We start from the raw sequence: 20,224 nt of genomic DNA on the forward strand, positions 1-20,224 counted from the left end.
AGTTAGGTCTTGCTCTCTCTTTTGTGATAACAGGCTTGAAAATACACAACTTATTTTCAGGTTAATAAGAAAAAACCTGGAGCCGGTTTAAAACTTTCCCATGATGCCGATCACTCTACATCTTTCACTGAGTTTATAATTGGGATTAGGTTATGAGGGGCACCTGAAATACAAGGAAGACACAACAATTACCACAAAACCACAACATCTTAATCTCAAGCTAAGATTTGCCTTCGAGCTGCTCTACTGTCATAACTGCTGATATTTATTCAGCACCTTCTGACCAATCAGATTTGAGAATACAGTAATAGAACATATAATCGAGTAAATATGAAGTATAATGTGATTGTTTGAGTGTGTTTTGTGTGTATGCCTGTTTTGTATGCATGAAGTTATCTGATGAACAGAGTTGAGGTCTGAATACAAAGTGCATGAGTCAGAATGCTGCTCTCATCCCTACATAGGGCACATTTGCATGATGAGACATGGATGACACACAATAACAAACACACAACAAACGTACATATAATGCTGATTATAGTGCTGAGTATGTGACCATCATTTTCCTGATTCTAAATGATTCAGTAATATTTTCAGTCAAAGAGCATCAAGAGGACGTTCGAAGAGAACGATCAAGAATATAAATGACATAACCTAAGACAATAGTAAGCTTGGACTTGTTCAATTGGACATGGTTGGAATCTGAAGAACAGGAACACAATCATATAAAATTGTATAAAAGTTGGTGGTCACATTACAGAGTATGTGTTATGATCCTGTCACACTGAGACTCTAGTGATGAAGGCCCATCAGAGTATTTTAGCACCTCAGATGCTTAAAGGACTTTGTCCTCTAAGGTGTTGAAGAACTTTTACACCTGTATTGTCAAGAGCATCTTCACAGGGAGCATCAAAGCCTGGTTTTGGAAACGGAGCCAAAATAGATGGACAGGCTCTCCAGAGAATGGTGCAATTCCAATCTACATATTTTATATCCTAATCAATTTTTTATAATCTTTTTATAAAAAACGTAATCATGCCAATGAATATTATATATTTTTATGCCTGGAACATCTGCCATAGTTACATGTTGCTGTGTAAGTTACTATAGAAACAACAACGATTTAGAACAACCATTATTATAAATCTGTGATTTGAATCACAGCCAGCATTACTGTTACATGTTCTGACCAATCAAAACTAAACAATGCTCTAGTATAACATCATCATCTATTCCTTTATCTAAACAGTTCATCAGTTATTAAATTCCTTCCAATTTCAGAGCAGTCTTATGTATTGGATCGGATCCGGTTACCATGGCTACTACTACTTCATGTTCATAATGACCGGAGATGACTAAAAAGCAAAACCGGTTTGAAGAAGTGTGTATCAGTATAACAGGGATGTCATGGCGTTTCATGTACCTCACGCAGCAGCGGGTCTGGAGCGAGGCTGTCGAGGTTGCCGAAGCCCTCGTAGGTCAGATGGTGAAAGACGTTAAGGGCGCGCACAGCCTCGGGCCCGCGCTGCTTGTAGCCAAAAATAAGGTCAATCCACTGGTGGAGCTGACACGAAACAAACTCGCTTTCCAGAGCCTGTAAAAGAGAAGCAAAAATTTGAAGAGAAGAGATGAAAACACAGCACTGACAAAAGTACAGATCCATATTAAACAGAAAAACACTGCACATAGCAAAGCATGTATACAGAAATTTCACTTGTACTTGCAGAATACGCATAAAATTGTAATTTGCATTGGAATACAGCATATGAATCACATTAGATCAGAAAATGATCATCAACATAAACCTTTTAGTTATGAATATAAATATTTCTTTTTTTCTATGAATATTTATAATATTATTAAAAGAATGTATTAATATGGTATAATATTATTTATTTATTTATTTATTAATTGAATGATTAATAACTAGTAAAGCATAAAGGGGCATGTTTTCCGAGAATCGCGTAGCCCTCCATCCGGCATTCGAGTGGCAATGAAAGACAGAAAAAAAAAAAGAAAACATCACAAGAATTACACACATTTTTAATATGTGTAAGGTGTGGAGAGTCTGCTGTACAAGACACACTGCCAGTGGTCATGATAGAAATATTAATTATATTATATTATATTAATTATATATTAATTATGCATTAATATAAACCTTGTTCACGTGGCTGGAATTACAGTCAGAAATCCCATTATGAAAAAAAACCAAGAAAACCCATCTGGATGTGATAATACAACAATATTAATGATCACTGATACTCCATCACTTTTACATTTACGTTATTTGGCAGGCACAATCCAACAAGTCTCCTTTCACTGTAGTCATAGCCTGTAAACACCATATCTAGCAGATGTGTCAATATTACGATCATGAAATGACAAAAACAGAGTGCACTGTGGATTTTCTGTGCATTTTTTTTCATGAAATTATGATTATTTTGGAGATTTTTTTTTTTATTAAAGCAAATTGTTTGCTTTCGTGCAAATTTGACGGGAAAGAACTCATTAAAAAGCTTAACTGTTTTGAGTCCAACATCGCAAAGTCCATTGAAATGTACATTTTATAAATGTCCTTGTAAGTAAATCCCTGACCAGATTTTTTTTCTTCTCTTAGTCAACCATTATGGAATAAAAAAAACAGCTATTAAATCCACACAAATGTATTTAAGCTTCGCTACAAATGCGGTTTGCGTGCTCTGACTAGTGCACAATCTGACTATCCAATCAAAGGACCTGAAAACGCTGACGTCATTGGACGCCTGCTAGATGGCCCCGGTGCCTTCAGCACATAATGAGATGGCTAAAATCTGATTGGACAGACGCTTCCCTGTAAACAGACACTCCTTGTAGCAGCTCACCTGAGAGAAAGGCTATAAAATGAAGATAATAGACTATTTGGAGTAATTAAATACATAATCATGGACAGTTATTCTGATATGGTTTAGGTCAGCAGAGAAGGCCTTGCCTGCCCTGTTGGGCCGCCACTGGTAAGATATCAATAAGATGCAGTGAACGATGTATTCAAAATTCAATTCAGAGCTAGAGGTTTTTGGCAAATTCCAAGATGGCAGAAAATCTAACTAGGTAACAATGTATGTTACCAAAACACTATATTATTGTCTGGTTCTGGTTGTTTGGTTCCTTTCAAGGTTTCTGTCTCATGCCATCTCAGGAGGTTTTGCCTTGCCACAGTTACCACTGGCTCGTTTATTAGGGACAAACTTACAAATATACGGAACAAACATACCTTCTTTTATAACTGCTTTATCTCTGTAAAGCTGCTTTGAGACAATGTCCATTTTCAAAAGCGCTATACAAGTAAAATGAATTTAACTGATATCATAATTTGTGCAAAACTAGTCTTGAATTAGGGACACGTTTCAAAATAATAAATAATAATAATAATGACAATACTACTACTACTACTGCTACTACTACTAATAATAATAAAAATGATAATAAAAAAAAATAATAATTATTAATACTACTAATAATAATGCCTTCAAAATCACTCTCATATGTTTTTACTATTAAAAATGTTTCTTTTAAGTATTATAATGTGTTATGAATATTTTATTTAAACCCATTTGATAAATCTAATACTGTGCACACAGCGTACTAATACCTACTGATGTCATAATCAATGTAAATATTTATACTGCATTATCCGAATGCACTAATTTGCAACCGGCCAACAAAAAAAAAAGCTATATTTCTTTGGAATGGTCAAGTTGGATCTGCTAATTTGGTATTATGGCCCTTTAAGATATTAAACCCTAATGTAAGGCCAATTTACAGGCTACCTTGCGGGATAATGATCATAAAACACGGCCTTGTACCAAATGGATTTTTTATAGCCATCTGGGGACTATACTGCGATACAATCATCACTACAGAGAAATAATGAACGTTATACTGCAGATAGAATGCAGATTGCTTTCACAAAAGAAATAAACACCTTCACGATCATGGTTACACATACCCGTGCGCACACACACACACACACACACACACACACACACACAGACACACACACAATGCTGGAATTTGAGCCTCTTTCCTGCATCAGGACTAGCGGCAGGCTGAGCTCCGGAGGGGGCTGTGCTAGCCTCGGGACATGTCACTCCAATTGAAAGTGACACATGCAAAGATGGGAACACTAAGCAAGAGAGGAGAGAGAGAGAGAGAGAGAGAGAGAGAGAGAGAGAGGATGGCTAGAGTGTCGAGAGAAAAAAGGAGGGTAAAAATACATGGAGAAAAGAGGGATTAAACAAGAATGAAACAGCAGCATGAAGAGATGGAGGAAGAGACGAAGAGATCAAAAATGGAGGATGAATAAACCCACATCGCATTCTCAAGAAGTGCAGATATTAGTATAAAAAAGAATACGCACAGACAAAAGGGGTTGGATTTTGTCATGCAATTTATGTGAGAAACAATTGTGATCTTTAGCTCCTCCCCTAAACTAAACCACACTTCATCTGGATTTTATTTTTTATTAAAAAATTTTAACAAAAAAAAAAAAAAAAATTTGATATGTATTTTTATTTTATTTTATTGTACATAAAGTGCCTTTTAAAAGTTGGAAGACACCTAGTCTTTTATGTGTTGAGACACATGTATGTCCCTTTTGTTTCTATGCAACCAAACAAGAATTGGACTTTAATTAAATGACTGGAAGAAAGTTTTTGAAGTAGATCCCAAGGAAGAAATCTCCAACTAGTAAAAAACATCTTTGGCAAGTTTAACAAGAGGCACAGTAAAGTATATCAGCTGAATGTTTGGAGAAACGAATGTTCGGATTCCAAGATTGTGTAAAGCTGTTATTTAGGGAGGATCTAGGTGTTTCCGAAATTTTGACAAGCACTGCATTGTCTCTGGATGACTATGGATTTAATTTGTTAAGCAATTAGTGAATTCTTTTCTACAACTTTTGATGCAATGAGAAAACCTCAGGCGTTTTATTGAGAAATCATAAACAGCGAACCATTGGTACATTAAAAAACTCTCATAGCGCAACCCAAACTTGTTACAGCACCGTAAAATATGAAATTAAATAAACAGTTTGGGTTTTCTTTTAGTTAAAAAGACAAAAAAACAAGTTTGTTATTTAGCCATTAAAAAAGGGGTTAATAATGGAGACTCCCTCCAAAAAAGGAGTAATATGAAAATAAAGTTTAATAAAAAATAATATCACATTACAATAATAATAATAATAATAATAATAATAATAATAATAATAATAATAATATTATTATTATTATTATTAAAAAAATATTTAGATTTGTCCATAAACCAAAAATACAAATAGTGAATGTGTTTCTTATTTATTATTTTTTTTATTTCCATATTTACGTGGCATAGAACAAACAAACAAACCCATTGATTTCAGCTTGATGAACTCTTCATTCCTTGTATTTATATTTTTCATTGTATTCATTGTATGAGTCATTTTTTGTGCTCTGCTCCCTGACTGATGGTTGGAAGTCTGATTTCCTGTAAGGTAACATTGCGCAGTGCATGTGCAGACATGCTGTAATGAGTGGTGCTGAAAGACAAACTGTTTCCTGCGATTCGGTTAGTTACTGACGTTTTGTTAATCATCCACATTCTCAACATGACCTGTTTTCCCATGAGTTAAGTTGTTTTTCTGAACCTTCAAAGGAGGAACGTGCACTGATTTAACATGAGGTGCTTTTAAATAATTGAATAAAAAGCAAATTTGAGAAGCTGTTTTTTGGAAGTCCAATCATAATTTTTTCCATCCATCCATCCATCCATCCATCCATCCATCCATCCATCCATCCATCCATCCATCCATCCATCCATCCATCCATCCATCCACTGATGCTTTCCTTCAAACAGTGTGTGTGTACGTTAAAGTTGATTTTAGCACTGATCTGATATATCAGCATGGGACTTCACCTCTGTAAGAAGTCTTAACGCATGCAGCTAGATATCAGCCCACATGCGTTTAGTGTATAGTGTGTGTGTGTGTGTGTGTGTGTGTGTGTGTGTGTGTGTGTGTGTGTGTGTGTTTAAACAGGAAAAGAAAGTGCTGGAAGAAAGGTCATCCCTATGAGACACATACTCTCCATGACACACTCCACTGTCAGGGTAGCTGAAAAGGTCAAGTACACGTCTAAGAGTACACACACACACACACACACACACACACACACACACACACACACACACTCACACACAAACACATGCACTTCTTAGGCAGCCGAGGTCAAAACACAGCATCAGCTAACTGCACACGGGGGTTTGGCAGAGGAGAGACTGATTCCTGCTCAGGAAGTTGCATTTTTCTTCCATCAATAAAGCAGGAAAAGAATAAAGATGAACAACACACCAACAATAATCTATCTATCTATCTATCTATCTATCTATCTATCTATCTATCTATCTATCTATCTATCTATCTATCTATCTATCTATCTATCTATCTATCTATCTGTCTGTCTGTCTGTCTGTCTGTCTGTCTGTCTGTCTGTCTGTCTTTCTGCCTACCTGTCTTTAAAGCATAGCATCTTGAATACATTTCTCCTCTTTTTTGGAATAACATCAGGACTGTTCTTCACCTCTCCAATTTGCCCACATACAATCTCTCTCTCTCTCTCTCTCTCTCTCACTCTCTCTCGATCTCTCTAACACACGCACGCACGCACGCACGCACGCACGCACGCACGCACGCACGCACACACACACACACACACACACAGACCCATCCTCAGGATCCAAATTGTGATTGATGAAGCCCTGCATTAGTGTAACGTTATAGGGGACAGTGACTGGATCTGTCCTTCAGTGACATCACTGAGATCTGAGCCCCGACTGCATTAGTATCGAGCTGTGCAGTCCATTAGCATCCTCGGGAGAAAGCTGCAGCGTACACACGGGAAAGCAGGGTGAGGCGGGGTAAAGCAGACTCCAAAAGGGACACATTTCAGTGCTACATTTTTTGTTTTCCTTCACTGGTATCTGAGCATGTAGGGGGTTCATCAGGGTACTGATTGGTTTGTACTAAAACTTATCTGGAAGTTTGCAGTAAAAATGTGGTAATGTGGTATAATGGTAAAAAAATTAGGAGTGGGTGTGAAGGTAAGCGCTGCAATGGCTGAGCTGAAGTTCAGAAGCTGCTCTTTTATTAGCATCTTATACTATTATACCCTTCAAGATGTGGCAGGAACGCTTCTGAAATGTGTCCTGGATCTCCATAATAGTGTCAAAATAGTGACCTTTGACCTAGATCTTCATTTTCAGGAAGAAAGCGAGGTTCACAGGAGCCAAATCTGGTGAGTAGGGTGGGTGCGGAAGTAAGATCATGTGGATTGTGGATCATGTCGATCCCCGACGATCATGACAATTTTGGAAGTTGAGCTCGATCATAGTCTTCCTGATTTTTCATCATCTTCCAGTGACGTTCTTCCGTTCTTAAAGCGTGCGTGCTGTTGGAATCACCTCAAACGACTGATTGCAGCATCGGCATATGTCAAAGGTCTCTGTGGCAAATTTGCCTAGTTTCATGCAGAATTATTATTATTATTTTTATTTAATATTTTAATAATTTTTTTAATTTTGTATTTATTTATTTTTTTAATGAGGTAAGTGAGTTAAGTAAGGTATTGTGTGTATTTTTGGGGCAAGTGGTAGCACATAAGATAAGGATCTGAATTAACATTGGAAGGTTGGGATTCACCAAGCTGCCTCTATTGGGCCCTTGAGCAAGGCCCTTAACCCTCTGTCCTCCAGGGGCACTGTATTGTGGCTTTCTTGCATAACTTGGATATGCGAAGAAAGAATTTCACTGTGCTGTAATGTAGGTGTGACATGTATAAAGCACCCTTTTACTTTATATATCAACATACACATATAAGTCGAAAAAAAAAACCAGCGCTACTGAAATTTGTGCAAATCTTACAGGAAGTTTGATTTCACTTCTGCCAATGAAACCATTTACACAACCACAAGACTTCACTGTACTAGTGTAAATGAGCCCTTTCGGTTTTATTACTCTTCAATCTGCAACTGCGCAACGCCAACACGTCTGCTCAGGCAAACATCAACCGTGTTTCATCAGGTGCTCAAAATCAGTCATAATTAGAAGAGACATTCGGTTCCGCACGGCTGGATATTTGTGCGGTGTAAAGAAAAAAAAAGTCTGGATGGATCTCTTACCATTCTGTTGATCCTCACAAAGTCCTCAGGCGTCTTGGCCCAGGCAGGAAGCTCTACATCACACACCGGGGTGCCGTCATCTCTGTCCCCCAAACCGTAGCCGTTACTGTTCACAAACATCTCTGGCAGGTAGTAGAACTCCGGGATCAGCTCCTACCAACAGATTGACACAGGAAAGTTTCACTAGTTTTGTTGTGTCTTAATTTGCATTGCTGTATAAAGTAATGGAAATGCTGGATGTAGGCTGTAGGTCAATGCAGATCCTAAACCCGAAAAAAATGTTGCTGATGCCTTTCTGCCTCCGAATACCAGAAGAAAAAAAAGAAGTAAAAATGTCGACAGCATTCCAAGTGGCCAGCGAAACAGCCTCCAGATGACTTGTTAAAGGCTTTGCAGTGAATTGGAAAACCCAGCACTTGGGTAACAAAATAAGCAAAAGAGATGAGGAGCAAGCTGCAGTTATTTCCTGTCTAAGTGCTGGACTGGATGTTTTATGTTTTGGGGGTCAGAAGGTGGTTTGGGTTTCTCGAGTATCACATGGAGCAGAGAAAGTGGAGCAGAACCTCACCGCTGCTCCCATGTGTGATTTCAACCAGCGAGTGACTACAAACAGAAGAGCAAGCTCAAGGAAAGTCGATGATTCTGAGATATGTGAAGATGATAAGACAGGTCTAAGAAGAATTTGCTTCAAAAAGAAATTCATACCAACTCCTAATGCCAAACTAGATATATTTGGTGCATGGTTTTGGTTTTCTGGGATTTTTCCTTAAAAACTGGAGCTAATGTTTAATACTATACGTTGAATCTTTATATATCTAAATAAATGGCTTTGAGTTTTCCAAAATTACTATAAAGTCAACCTAAATGAAAAAGTTATGGCAGGTAATTGTGTCAACCCAATTAACAAACGTATTTAGCAGATTATTTATGTTTCATAAATTATGTTCAGTCACTATTTTGGGAAGTGTGCTTCCAAATTTAGTGCAAATCAATTTAAATCAATCTTATTTTGTGAGCGCTTTTAACAATAGACATTGACTCTAAGCAGTGTTACAGAGATAAAGCAGGTTATAAAAGAATGTCTAAGCTCTTTATTAATGTAAGTTTGTCCTTAGTAAATGAGCCAGTGGTGACTGTGGCAAGGAAAAACTCCCTGAGATGGTATAAGGAAAAAACGTTAGGAGGATCCAGACTTAAAATGGAACCATTCTTCATCTGGGTGGCACCGAATGTCTCTTCTATTCATGGACCATTGCGACATATTAAATGCAGCCTAATTGCCCATCATACCCATCACTACACAACAAATATTATAGCACATGCTGGTCCATTTGCATTGATATAGCAAAGATTTAGAAAACAATAATGGTGACACTTGTCTTGTAAGTAAGTCCACTGTAAAATGTCATGTTCCCCAAGCAAGGTTTTTCACATGCGTGGCTCGTGTATGACTTTATTTATTCATTTCATTCTTTATTTACCAAACAGAAGTTCTGAATGGCCGGTAATTGGTGATTAAAAAAGTTCATTTCGAACACTGATTGCTGTCATATTTAATTATACTGTATTGTATATTTATTGTATATTTATCATGTATATTTATTCTTTAATCTTTTTTCTTTAATTTGTATAATACTTTTAAACACATGCTTTGGATCATTTTATTCCATTTTTATCTCATGAAAAAGAATTCACTGCATATCATAGCATATCTGGTTCCATATGTAAAAAATTTGAATGCTAAATTTCAATAAAGAATTAGAAATGATCATATTAACTGGTTAAAAGGTGTAAAAAGTGTTTTCAAACATTTTAGTTATAGCCAATTGAATACATTTCTGAAAAATCTGTGATGAGAGCTTCTACTGCTTTCTCAAAGCGTTATTGTAACGCCATACTGTGACCATACGGTGTCTCTTAAATAAAGAAGTCTGCATGGCATTAGAGAAGAACCAAATGTGGTTGAAAATAGCTTGTGTTTTATTAAGGGTTGTCCAAGAATCAGAGACAAAGTACGTAGCTGGGTTTATAAAAACTGACACACAGCATTACACAGAAATAATCTTTGGTTAATAATTCAAACCAGGAACTATAACTTGACATGAAGAACTGGGAAAGTAAGCAAACTTACGCTTGAAAACACAGAATACAATTGTACAAGACTTTAAATGGAGAAACCGGTGAACACCTTAGGATAATTATTTGGATATACATGAGACAATTTGTGAGGTGAATTATTTCCAATAGATTTTGGAATGTGCTTGTGGAGATTTGTGTGAGATTCATTCAGCCACCAAAGTGATAATAAAGTCAGGTTCTGAGACCTGGGGTGCAGTCAGTGTTCACATTCATCCCAAAGGAGTTCAATAGGGTTAAGATTAGAGCTTTATAACAGGCCACTCAAAACCTTCCACTTCCAACTTATGTAAAGCATACATAGAGCTGGCTTTGTGCATGTTCGATGAAGGGAAAGTTTAATGCTAGCACATCCAAAGACATCTGACTGTATACGATTGTGTGCCTACAGCTTTGTGGTAACAATATGGAAAGGACCACATAAAGATGGAAGCCTCAATAGTCTTAATACTTTTGTTGATGTATATATATTGTGTATATATAGTATTGGGACACTCATTTTAATTAATTACATTAAATAAATAAAAAAAATCCTCCCTGGCTTAATCAATACCCAAATGACAATGAAATAATTGTATTATTGTATTGAAATACTGAATTTAAACAAAAACATAAGTAAAAAAAAAAACAAAGCAAAAGAAAAAACTCTAGCATAAAAAAATGTATCAAATGATTTTACAAAGATTTTTATTGTGAACATAAATACGCCACACCTGTCTATAAGCCGCAGGTGTCTACACTGAAACTAATGAACTTTACACAGGCTTTAACGAAAGACAGTGTTTGTTACACGGTGTAACGGGTGAAATATGTGGCTCCTTTAAGAGCAGAGCGGCATTTTGGGAATAGCCTGCCGCCACATTTTTCCGGTTTTACTGCATGTGTGCAAGACCGAGGAATATGTCCTTATTATTTTCTGATGCGCATTACCTGTAGACAGTCCGAGTGAGCGGCAGGTCAAATGTCAGAGGAACATCACCCATATTTATGATGTGGTGCGGCCCGATTCAGTGGGAGCGCATCTGATTTAATATAAAGAGTTTCATTGGTTCACCTGAATCCGTTCAGCAATTTCATTGGTCTAATGTTATGGGGCTCAGTTTTTTTAATTGAATCTTGTGGAACTGGCAAAACCCAGGAAAAATCCATAAATTAGCCACTTCATTGTTTAAGCCGGCGGTTCAAAGAGTGGGAAAAAAGTGGCGGCTTATAGTCTGGAAAATACGTATATATATATATATATATATATATATATATATATATATATATATATATATATATATATATATATATATATATATATATATATATATTTATTTATTTATTTATTTATTAAATAATTTATTATTAGCTTCTAAGTAAGTTGATGTTCATTTTAAACCCATAGCAGGTTTCTGAATCTTGGCACACTTTCAGCACACTAGTCACCTTCAGCCAAAAAACTTAATTTAACCCACTGAGACTGCCACATTCCAAACCTCAGTCATGTCTCTCCACAAATTACTGAGAAAACCCCATCGAGAGCATGTGAAGCATGTGCACACGAGGAATTTGGCTGCTTGAAATGTAATGTCATTCTAAGGCACTTGCTTTTGGAGAGCATTTAAGTAATTCATAGAACTTCATAGAAGTCTGTTTGAAGGTTAAAACCTCTCGTATCAAGTCTCATCAAATTTTATTTATTGGGAGGTTAAGATATTGGTCAGTTTTCCAAAAGAGAATCCCAGTGACCTCATCATTGATCCTGGCTGGAGAAGTGGAAGGTGGATTTCTACCTAGAACCTTCCAGCCAAGGTGATTCCATAATGGAAATGAGTCTAAGTGGGAAAATACTGTATGTGGGAAGCAAATATCTTACTCAAAGAACCTATGGAGAACCTATAAAAGCCATATATATATATATATATATATATATATATATATATATATATATATATATATATATATATATATATATATATATATATATATATATATATTTATTTATTTATTTATTAAATAATTTATTATTAGCTTCTAAGTAAGTTGATGTTCATTTTAAACCCATAGCAGGTTTCTGAATCTTGGCACACTTTCAGCACACTAGTCACCTTCAGCCAAAAAAAACTTAATTTAACCCACTGAGACTGCCACATTCCAAACCTCAGTCATGTCTCTCCACAAATTACTGAGAAAACCCCATCGAGAGCATGTGAAGCATGTGCACACGAGGAATTTGGCTGCTTGAAATGTAATGTCATTCTAAGGCACTTGCTTTTGGAGAGCATTTAAGTAATTCATAGAACTTCATACAAGTCTGTTTGAAGGTTAAAACCTCTCGTATCAAGTCTCATCAAATTTTATTTATTGGGAGGTTAAGATATTGGTCAGTTTTCCAAAAGAGAATCCCAGTGACCTCATCATTGATCCTGGCTGGAGAAGTGGAAGGTGGATTTCTACCTAGAACCTTCCAGCCAAGGTGATTCCATAATGGAAATGAGTCTAAGTGGGAAAATACTGTATGTGTGGGAAGCAAATATCTTACTCAAAGAACCTATGGAGAACCTATAAAAGCCATATATATATATAGTATATTATACATATAGTATTACTATATTATACATATATTACAGTCTTACTACCTAAATATCATCCTTTGCTGAATACTAATGGTCACCATATGCTCCAAAAGCCCAGCGGATTCACGGTGACACAAATCACGATTTTATAGAGGCGACGCTGTGGCAGTTTCAGAGTCTGAAACTTCACCCAAAGGACCCCAGCCAAAGTTGGATGGAGAAGTCAATCTGTCACCCACTGGACTTTGTGTGGTGAGAGCTGGCTGATCGGAGCTGAGCTCTGAGCTGCTCTGATTTCTCTGGCCTCCTCCACCGGGGCGGCCATTAAACCCGCTACAGCCTCGTAATGGGCTGACGAGTCAATCACACTCCACCGCTACCTCTCCAACGCCGCTAACGTCCAAATGCCGCCCACATCTGCAACTGTCACACGCTCTGCACATTCAGGCAGACCCATTTCTTAAGAGATTATTTGGAAACTGCTGGTACTTTTTTTCCCCGTTTTTTTTTTTTTTAAAGGAAATGCTTTTCCATTCTCTTCTTTCTCTCTGGGTCTCATCTGCATGCCAAGTTAATGGCAGATGGATAAGATTTTGGATTTTTTTTTTCTAGATGAGGTCTTTTTTTGGATCACACTGTTGGGAATTTAGTGTTAGGTTTGAAAAGGAGCCACTTTCCAGAACCCTTTATAAATAAATATAAATATATCTATATTTATTCTTTTCCCCTTTCTTCGTTTAATAGCAGATAGAACGAGTGCACTAACATTAGCTGCTCAGTCTTTGGTAAAAAAGAGCATGTAGGGTTTAAAGACAGGGGGAGCATGTATGTGTACTGGGTCATTTGCTCTTTAAGGGAGGTCGTCCCTGTTAAGTCAGCTTTCTCTGACAGCTTGTACTCATTACTGGAGGAACAGGGTAATGGAGGGGGTCGGGGACAGACACAGCGGACAAGGGACTTGAAAAAAAAAGCTTCCCTTTAATCAGGCTGGAGTTTGTCAAGGGTTTTGTTCAGGGTCCTCAGTTTGCTAAAACAGTTCTAATTGGAACCATTTCTGATTGAGAAATACTTCAGCTGTCTGGTTTTTCATCTGACATTAAACATTTCCCCCTAGAGTGACACCTTAAGGACAATAATCTTCCAAAGGACAATGGGTATATGTATGCACAAAATGTGTGTTTATACTCATGTTCTTCAAGGGTTCTTTGGAGTGCTGATAGCTTAAGCTTTCTAAACAAGGTGTCTTCTTTAATTAGGAAGCAGCAATTTGTAGTTTAGAAGTTCACCTAATGAAAAAAAAAGACGAAAACTTGATTGACAATGTTTTTTATGATATGTGTCAGTTTCAGCAATAATAAATAATATGAAATAGTGTAAATAGACTTTTATACCTTAGCAAGAAAGGAAGTAGTCTGGGTCAGTTCAATTTTACACTTTTCAGAAAGGAATCCAAGGGATGATTATGAAACCATTAAAAAAAAAAAACCTTAAACAGCTTAACAGTTAACCAGAAAACCTTTGGAAGAACTTTGAAGGGACTTTTCTTTATTGGAAGGCTAGGATATTGGGTGATTCTCACAAAAAAGAAACACTTTAACCTCATTATTGATCCCTCTCTCCAGTGGTACTGAAATAGATAAGAACCTAGAACTCCACACCTTCTCCAAAAGTAAGTCTAAGAAAAAAAAATATGGAGATGGAAGCTCAGTGGTTAAGATGTTGACCTGCTGATGAGACGAAGTTTGTGAGTTTAAATCCAGCACCACTAAGTTGCCGCTGCTGGGCCCTTGAGCAAGGCCCTTAACCTTCAACCACTAAGTTGTACAGTATAAATAAGAAGATTATAAGTTACTCTGGATAAGTCTGCCAAATGCTGTTAATGTCAATGTAAATGGAAAACTTTGTACGAATACATGACTTTTGGAAAGCGAATTTTTTACAAAACAAAGCCATAGGTTCTTTATAGGTTCTTCATAAGTTCTTCATAAGTTCTTAATAGGTTCTTCAAGTAAGAGTGTAGCATCCTCTTGGTTTGCTCTTTAGAGAAACCTTTTAAAGTTGTAGTCTACAAAGATGTAGTATTGCACAAAAGTGGGATTCCTTTTCAAAAAAGAAGCATCCATTTGAAAAGCTAGAATAATTAGGAATCCTTGAGGAGCATATAAGAAATTAGGTGATGTGCATTTTACCAGCATTTTCCAAAAGATAAAGCCACAAATACAGTATGCATCGGAAACTAATTTAATTCTCATTTCTACTTTACTCTATGCCAATAGTTATTAAATTTTTGCCATTAACATCTCTCTAAGGCACATTTATCAATTCCATCTAGAAGCCCTACAATGTTTTTCCCAATCAGAAAAGATCCAAGGAGAACAATAGAATGTGTCCAACACAAAATATAAAGAAAAGAAGAATAAAAATTACCCAGAAACAGAAAACCCTTGTAGAATATTTTCTTTGTCCCTTTAAAGAGAAACTTAAATAAAATGAAAATTCAATGTAATCTACTACAACAGTGGTTTTCCTTTTCCACTTTCATTCCAAGTTGATTTGAAAAGCTGGAACCCGTTCATCCATCCAGAAAACAGTGGAAAGCATTTTTCTCTGCATTTTCTTGCACTAACAAGAGCGCAAACGAGAAAATCTCTATTTGTGGTCAGTCCGCTGTGTAAAATGATATCTGTTCAGACACACAAATGGTGCCTGTATTTGTTAACAGGGCTGAGGTTCCACCAGCATTCTGCCCGAGTGTGTGTTTCGGCTGTACTCTGCACTGTAGCATGCTGTTCCCCGTGTCTCACGAGGCCGGAAACTGAGGCTTTACATAAAAAATACAACATTTTAAATAGGTTTTGTCATTAATGCTTTATTAATTGCCCGCGGTGAAGCTAACACAATGCAGTGGTGTGCTGGAGAAGTATGACACTTTTAGGTCAGCATTAGTGTGTTCCTCTGTATGCAGTGAAGCGAAGAATCGGAGGAGGAACAGGGCCAGGTTCTCCCTGCTGTTAAAAGATTGGTTCAGCTCGACGGGTTTCTGCAGCAGGCTTTTCTTTAACAGGCCCCGAGTACCGAGTGAAATGGGTTCAGGTTATTAACGGTGTGAATTACATATCGGAACATGTTTAGGAGCGAAAGTGTTGCAGAGAGCGTTCCTAATTCTAACAGTAAGGAGGCAATGGAAGGCATGTCACCACAGATTACCAGGTGCATTCGTGAGATTATTATTTTTACATACAGAATGAGGAACTTTAGAGAATCGCTGAGTGAAAAAAAAGGGATTTACGCAGCATTCACACCTGATAAAAAGGTGTGTTAAGCAGCCAGCAAATGGTGTCACAATATTACGAGAAAGAGAAAAATAAATAAATAAATAAATAAATAAATAAATAAATAAATAAATAACAGGCAGATGATAGATAGATAGATAGATAGATAGATAGATAGATAGATAGATAGATAGATAGATGGATAGATGGATAGATGGATAGATAGATAGATAGATAGATAGATAGATAGATAGATAGATAGATAGATAGATAGATAGATAGATAAATAAATAAATATTAGTAACCATTATAATTATAAAGCCATGACAGTGCATAATAAAGAACACACTTGCTCATGGTTGCTTTTGTTTCATATTTTTAGAAGCATTGTGAAGAATGATGCATTTACAGTACTCTTCTCTCTCTTTACTTAGACCGCACACGTTTGTACCTTGATGTAACTCAGGGTGTGATTGGGTGACGCTGGCTTCATTTATTTACTTCCAGTTTCTCTAAAAGCATTTTTTCAAAATCAGTGATCAGTGATTTCAAATGCATCTTGTGAATAACTGCTGATGATGTGTTCTAGGTGCAGGGGCCAGAGAACAGGAAGGAGAAAGCAAACAAGCATAATCATAACACTAAAAAAAAAAAACAGGATAAACAAATCACAGAAGAGTGTAAATAGACGGATTTATCGAGATCTCAATGCAAAACAGATGAAGGGAATCAAGAAAAAAATGACAGAAATAAAATGGAAGTTGAACCAGGAAGTAAATAAAAGCATGTTTAAAAAAAGAGTGCCAAAACCATTGGAAAACCTTTTGGGCACCATGTTACAGTGTTTAATGTCCTCACCTTCACATCCGAAGTGTCCCTCTGGCAGTGCCTCCATGACCGTGTGATCCCAGAGAAAGTACGGTTGGGATGATGGAACTTGTTGCCACTGGTGCTAAGAAAGAAGGTCGTAAAGGGTTCCTGGATTAAAAAGAAAAAAAAAAACACAAAGAACTTGTCAGAGACTTCTATTAACACATTTCATTAGCAAGAAATGTTTATTCCCGCCGTCAAAACCGCAACGTTAGGCAGCAGGAGTAATGGCCGCATCGCGTTACACAGGATCGCCATGTGATCCGTTTCCTGCCGAGCTTGACTGATAATTAAGCACGCGCTTCAACAAATCTGCATTTTTCAAAGGAACTAATATCATTCCACTACATAAACACTGGCAAAGTGAAAACCAAATTCATTTCTATGGTAATTTGACGCAATGGCATGATTGAGCGCTCCAGGAAGCTCGGAGGAAATGTTCCGTTTGCATAAACATCTCAATGTGGAAGACATATCTGTCAGATTATGTAGAGTTAGTGGAGGTTTTTTTTTTCTTCCTCCTTCTTCTTTTTTTCTCTTTCTCCTCTCATTTATACCCACGGTGCCTGAGGCAGAATTAATTACTGAATGTGGCCTGTTGAGGAGCAGAGCTCTGCCTCTAATTGGCTCATATTCGCCATCATCAGCCCCGAGCTGGAGTGACACGGTGAGGCAGGAGGAGGCAGCCGGGGAGAGATGATGGCGTCTACATTTTCATTCAAGCCAAGCTTAACAGCTGTCACAGCAGCCTTTCTCCATATCATCATCATCATCATCATCAACTCTGGTACGTTCCACTGGCACAGCCAATTACAGCCAGTTCATTTGTAACATCTACCAAATTAAACATGTGCTGCTTATTTAATTGGGAATATATTTAGATGAGGAGCTTTAAGCTTATTTGGCTGGCGAAGTATTGATAGATTAATGTCTACTGTAATGATCTCGATTATAAAGAGAAAAAAACAAATTCCTATAGATTTCTGATGTAACAACCTGAAATTTTTTTAATTTAACAGTGATATGGTTATTAAATAATATATTGAAAAGATATATATATATTATAACATTTTATATATATGACGTGTTAATAACACGTTAACGCAAATTCATTTTAATGGTACTTGTTTTATTAAAATAAAATAAAAAATAAAATAAAACAAATTCTGTTTGACTATTTTTATTAAAAATATAAATACATTAATATAAAAGAGCAGCACACGTTTATTCACGATGCCCTTTTTTTTTACTCAGATAAAAAACAAAAAACTCAACCTAAAAGTAATTTTTTATCACTAAACATTTGTTTAACTGATGCGCCAAGTCTCAAATCAAGCACCAAAATCCGCCATGATGCACACATCCGGCAAATAAAACCGTCCGTGTGGAAAATAGAAAAAGTTTTGTTTGATGTCCTGATGATTTATGTAATTTAAAACACCATAATTACTTTAAAACATTTACAAGAATATTTTGCATAAAGCGTCCATTTTTGTCCATGTCCATATTGATTAGAGTATTAAAAACTTGAAAAGTATTAAGGTACATTTAAAACAAGTTGCGATTAACTACGTGTTAACTCATAACAATTCAATTCAATTCATTTTTATTTGTATAGCGCTTTTAACAATGAACATTGTCTCAAAGCAGCTTTACACAGATAATGTGGTGATTAAACGTAAATATGTTCTTTGTAAGTATGTTTGTCCCTGATGAGCAACTGTGGCAAGGAAAAACTCCCCGAGATGGCATAAGGAAGAAACCTTGAGAGGAACCAGACTCAAGAGGGAACCCATCCTCATCTGGGTTGCACCAAATGTCCATTTGAAGCAGATATACAATGTTGTGGGGTACAGTGATGATGATCAGAAGCGAACTGTATTCCTGAGTCAGTGTAGCAGACTGTTGACATTAACTACAGTCCAATTCATCCTCAATCACGCAATTAATTGAGAGTAAACATTTTAATTGATTGACAGAATAAATATATATTCAAAAAATTCTGTTTTAATTTTTTTCTACAGTTCTAAATAAATTCTATTAAAATATCAAACAGATTGTAGCTATGATCCAAACACATACTCTTTTACTATAAACAACATTAAGCAATTAATTATTATAGCAAAAATGTAATTAAACAAAGATAATTAAAGAAGTGAAATAATTTCCGGGTAAAACATTTTTACGACCAATGGCAATGAAACACCCTTTTCCATCACTCTTTGATTATCCGTTGTGAAAAATATATGTTTTAGTTCCACAGCGTTTACTTCATTCTGTCATTTTGAAAAAGCTTACTTATAAAATATTTAAAACATTCCACAAGTCACATGTTCAAGACATCCAAATTTCCTGAAGAAAAAGAAATTGTCTCTGCCTGATGTCTTTATTTTCCCTCATATTGTGAGACTGACTTGAGTGAGTTTTCACTTTATCACCAGTAGGTCTCTCTTTTCTGTCACTCACAGAGCTGGCAGCCAATCACGACTCTCCGTGAGCTCATGTATGAGGAAGAGGGCAGACAGCGCTTTCAAAAAGAAGTGTTTTACTACGTCTCTTCATAAAGAGATGGATACAAGTGGAGATGATATTTTACATCAAAATAAGGTGCAGAAATATGAAACCATGACCTGATCAAAAAGCTTTTAGAACATAATCATAGAAAACAAATGTGAGACAATGAGTCTGAAGGCTAGGGATATATACGAGTGCTAATCAAGGTGAGATGAAAAAGGTGATTAATGACATGACATGTGATCCAGATATGAAAATGCAGTGACTGGTGAGAAACATAGCTCATAGTCCATAATACTGACAAAATGCCAGGAAAAACAATAGGATAGTTAGAAGGTAAGAATTTGCAGGTTACCAAATTGTGGTAAAAATGCTAAATTGTTAAAGAATTATTGGAATGTCTGTAATGCCCTTAATGTCCTCATGCCCCTAGCATAGCTGCTAGTTAACAATATTTTGTGTCTATGCTAGAAATGAAACTCTACGCCTATGCTGTCTCCCAGAAACTTTTAGATTCAACCTGAAATTTTACTTTACACAATTTAACAGCAAAATGCAGCTATTTTTCAACATAACACAAACTTCAACAAGCAAATCAAACATTTAAATATTCTAAAATAAAGGAAGCATTCATTCTGGTAAATGCATCCCCCCCCCGTTCAGGTCAGCCAAGGACAGGAGAAC

The 20,224-nt window shown here is 36.4% G+C and overlaps 1 protein-coding gene across 1 annotated transcript in view; it reads right to left on the reverse strand.

The window, feature by feature from the left end:
• The window catches only part of nbeab (neurobeachin b), a 426,194-nt gene that overhangs the window by 31,055 nt on the left and 374,915 nt on the right, over positions 1-20,224 (reverse strand). The window contains 3 exon segments of the mRNA XM_046863205.1: positions 1,424-1,594; positions 8,191-8,343; positions 17,015-17,134. Coding sequence (XP_046719161.1) covers positions 1,424-1,594; positions 8,191-8,343; positions 17,015-17,134 — 444 coding nt within the window.

The sequence above is a fragment of the Silurus meridionalis genome, chromosome 12 (assembly GCF_014805685.1).
Source record: "Silurus meridionalis isolate SWU-2019-XX chromosome 12, ASM1480568v1, whole genome shotgun sequence".
Classification (NCBI taxonomy): Eukaryota; Metazoa; Chordata; class Actinopteri; order Siluriformes; family Siluridae; genus Silurus; species Silurus meridionalis.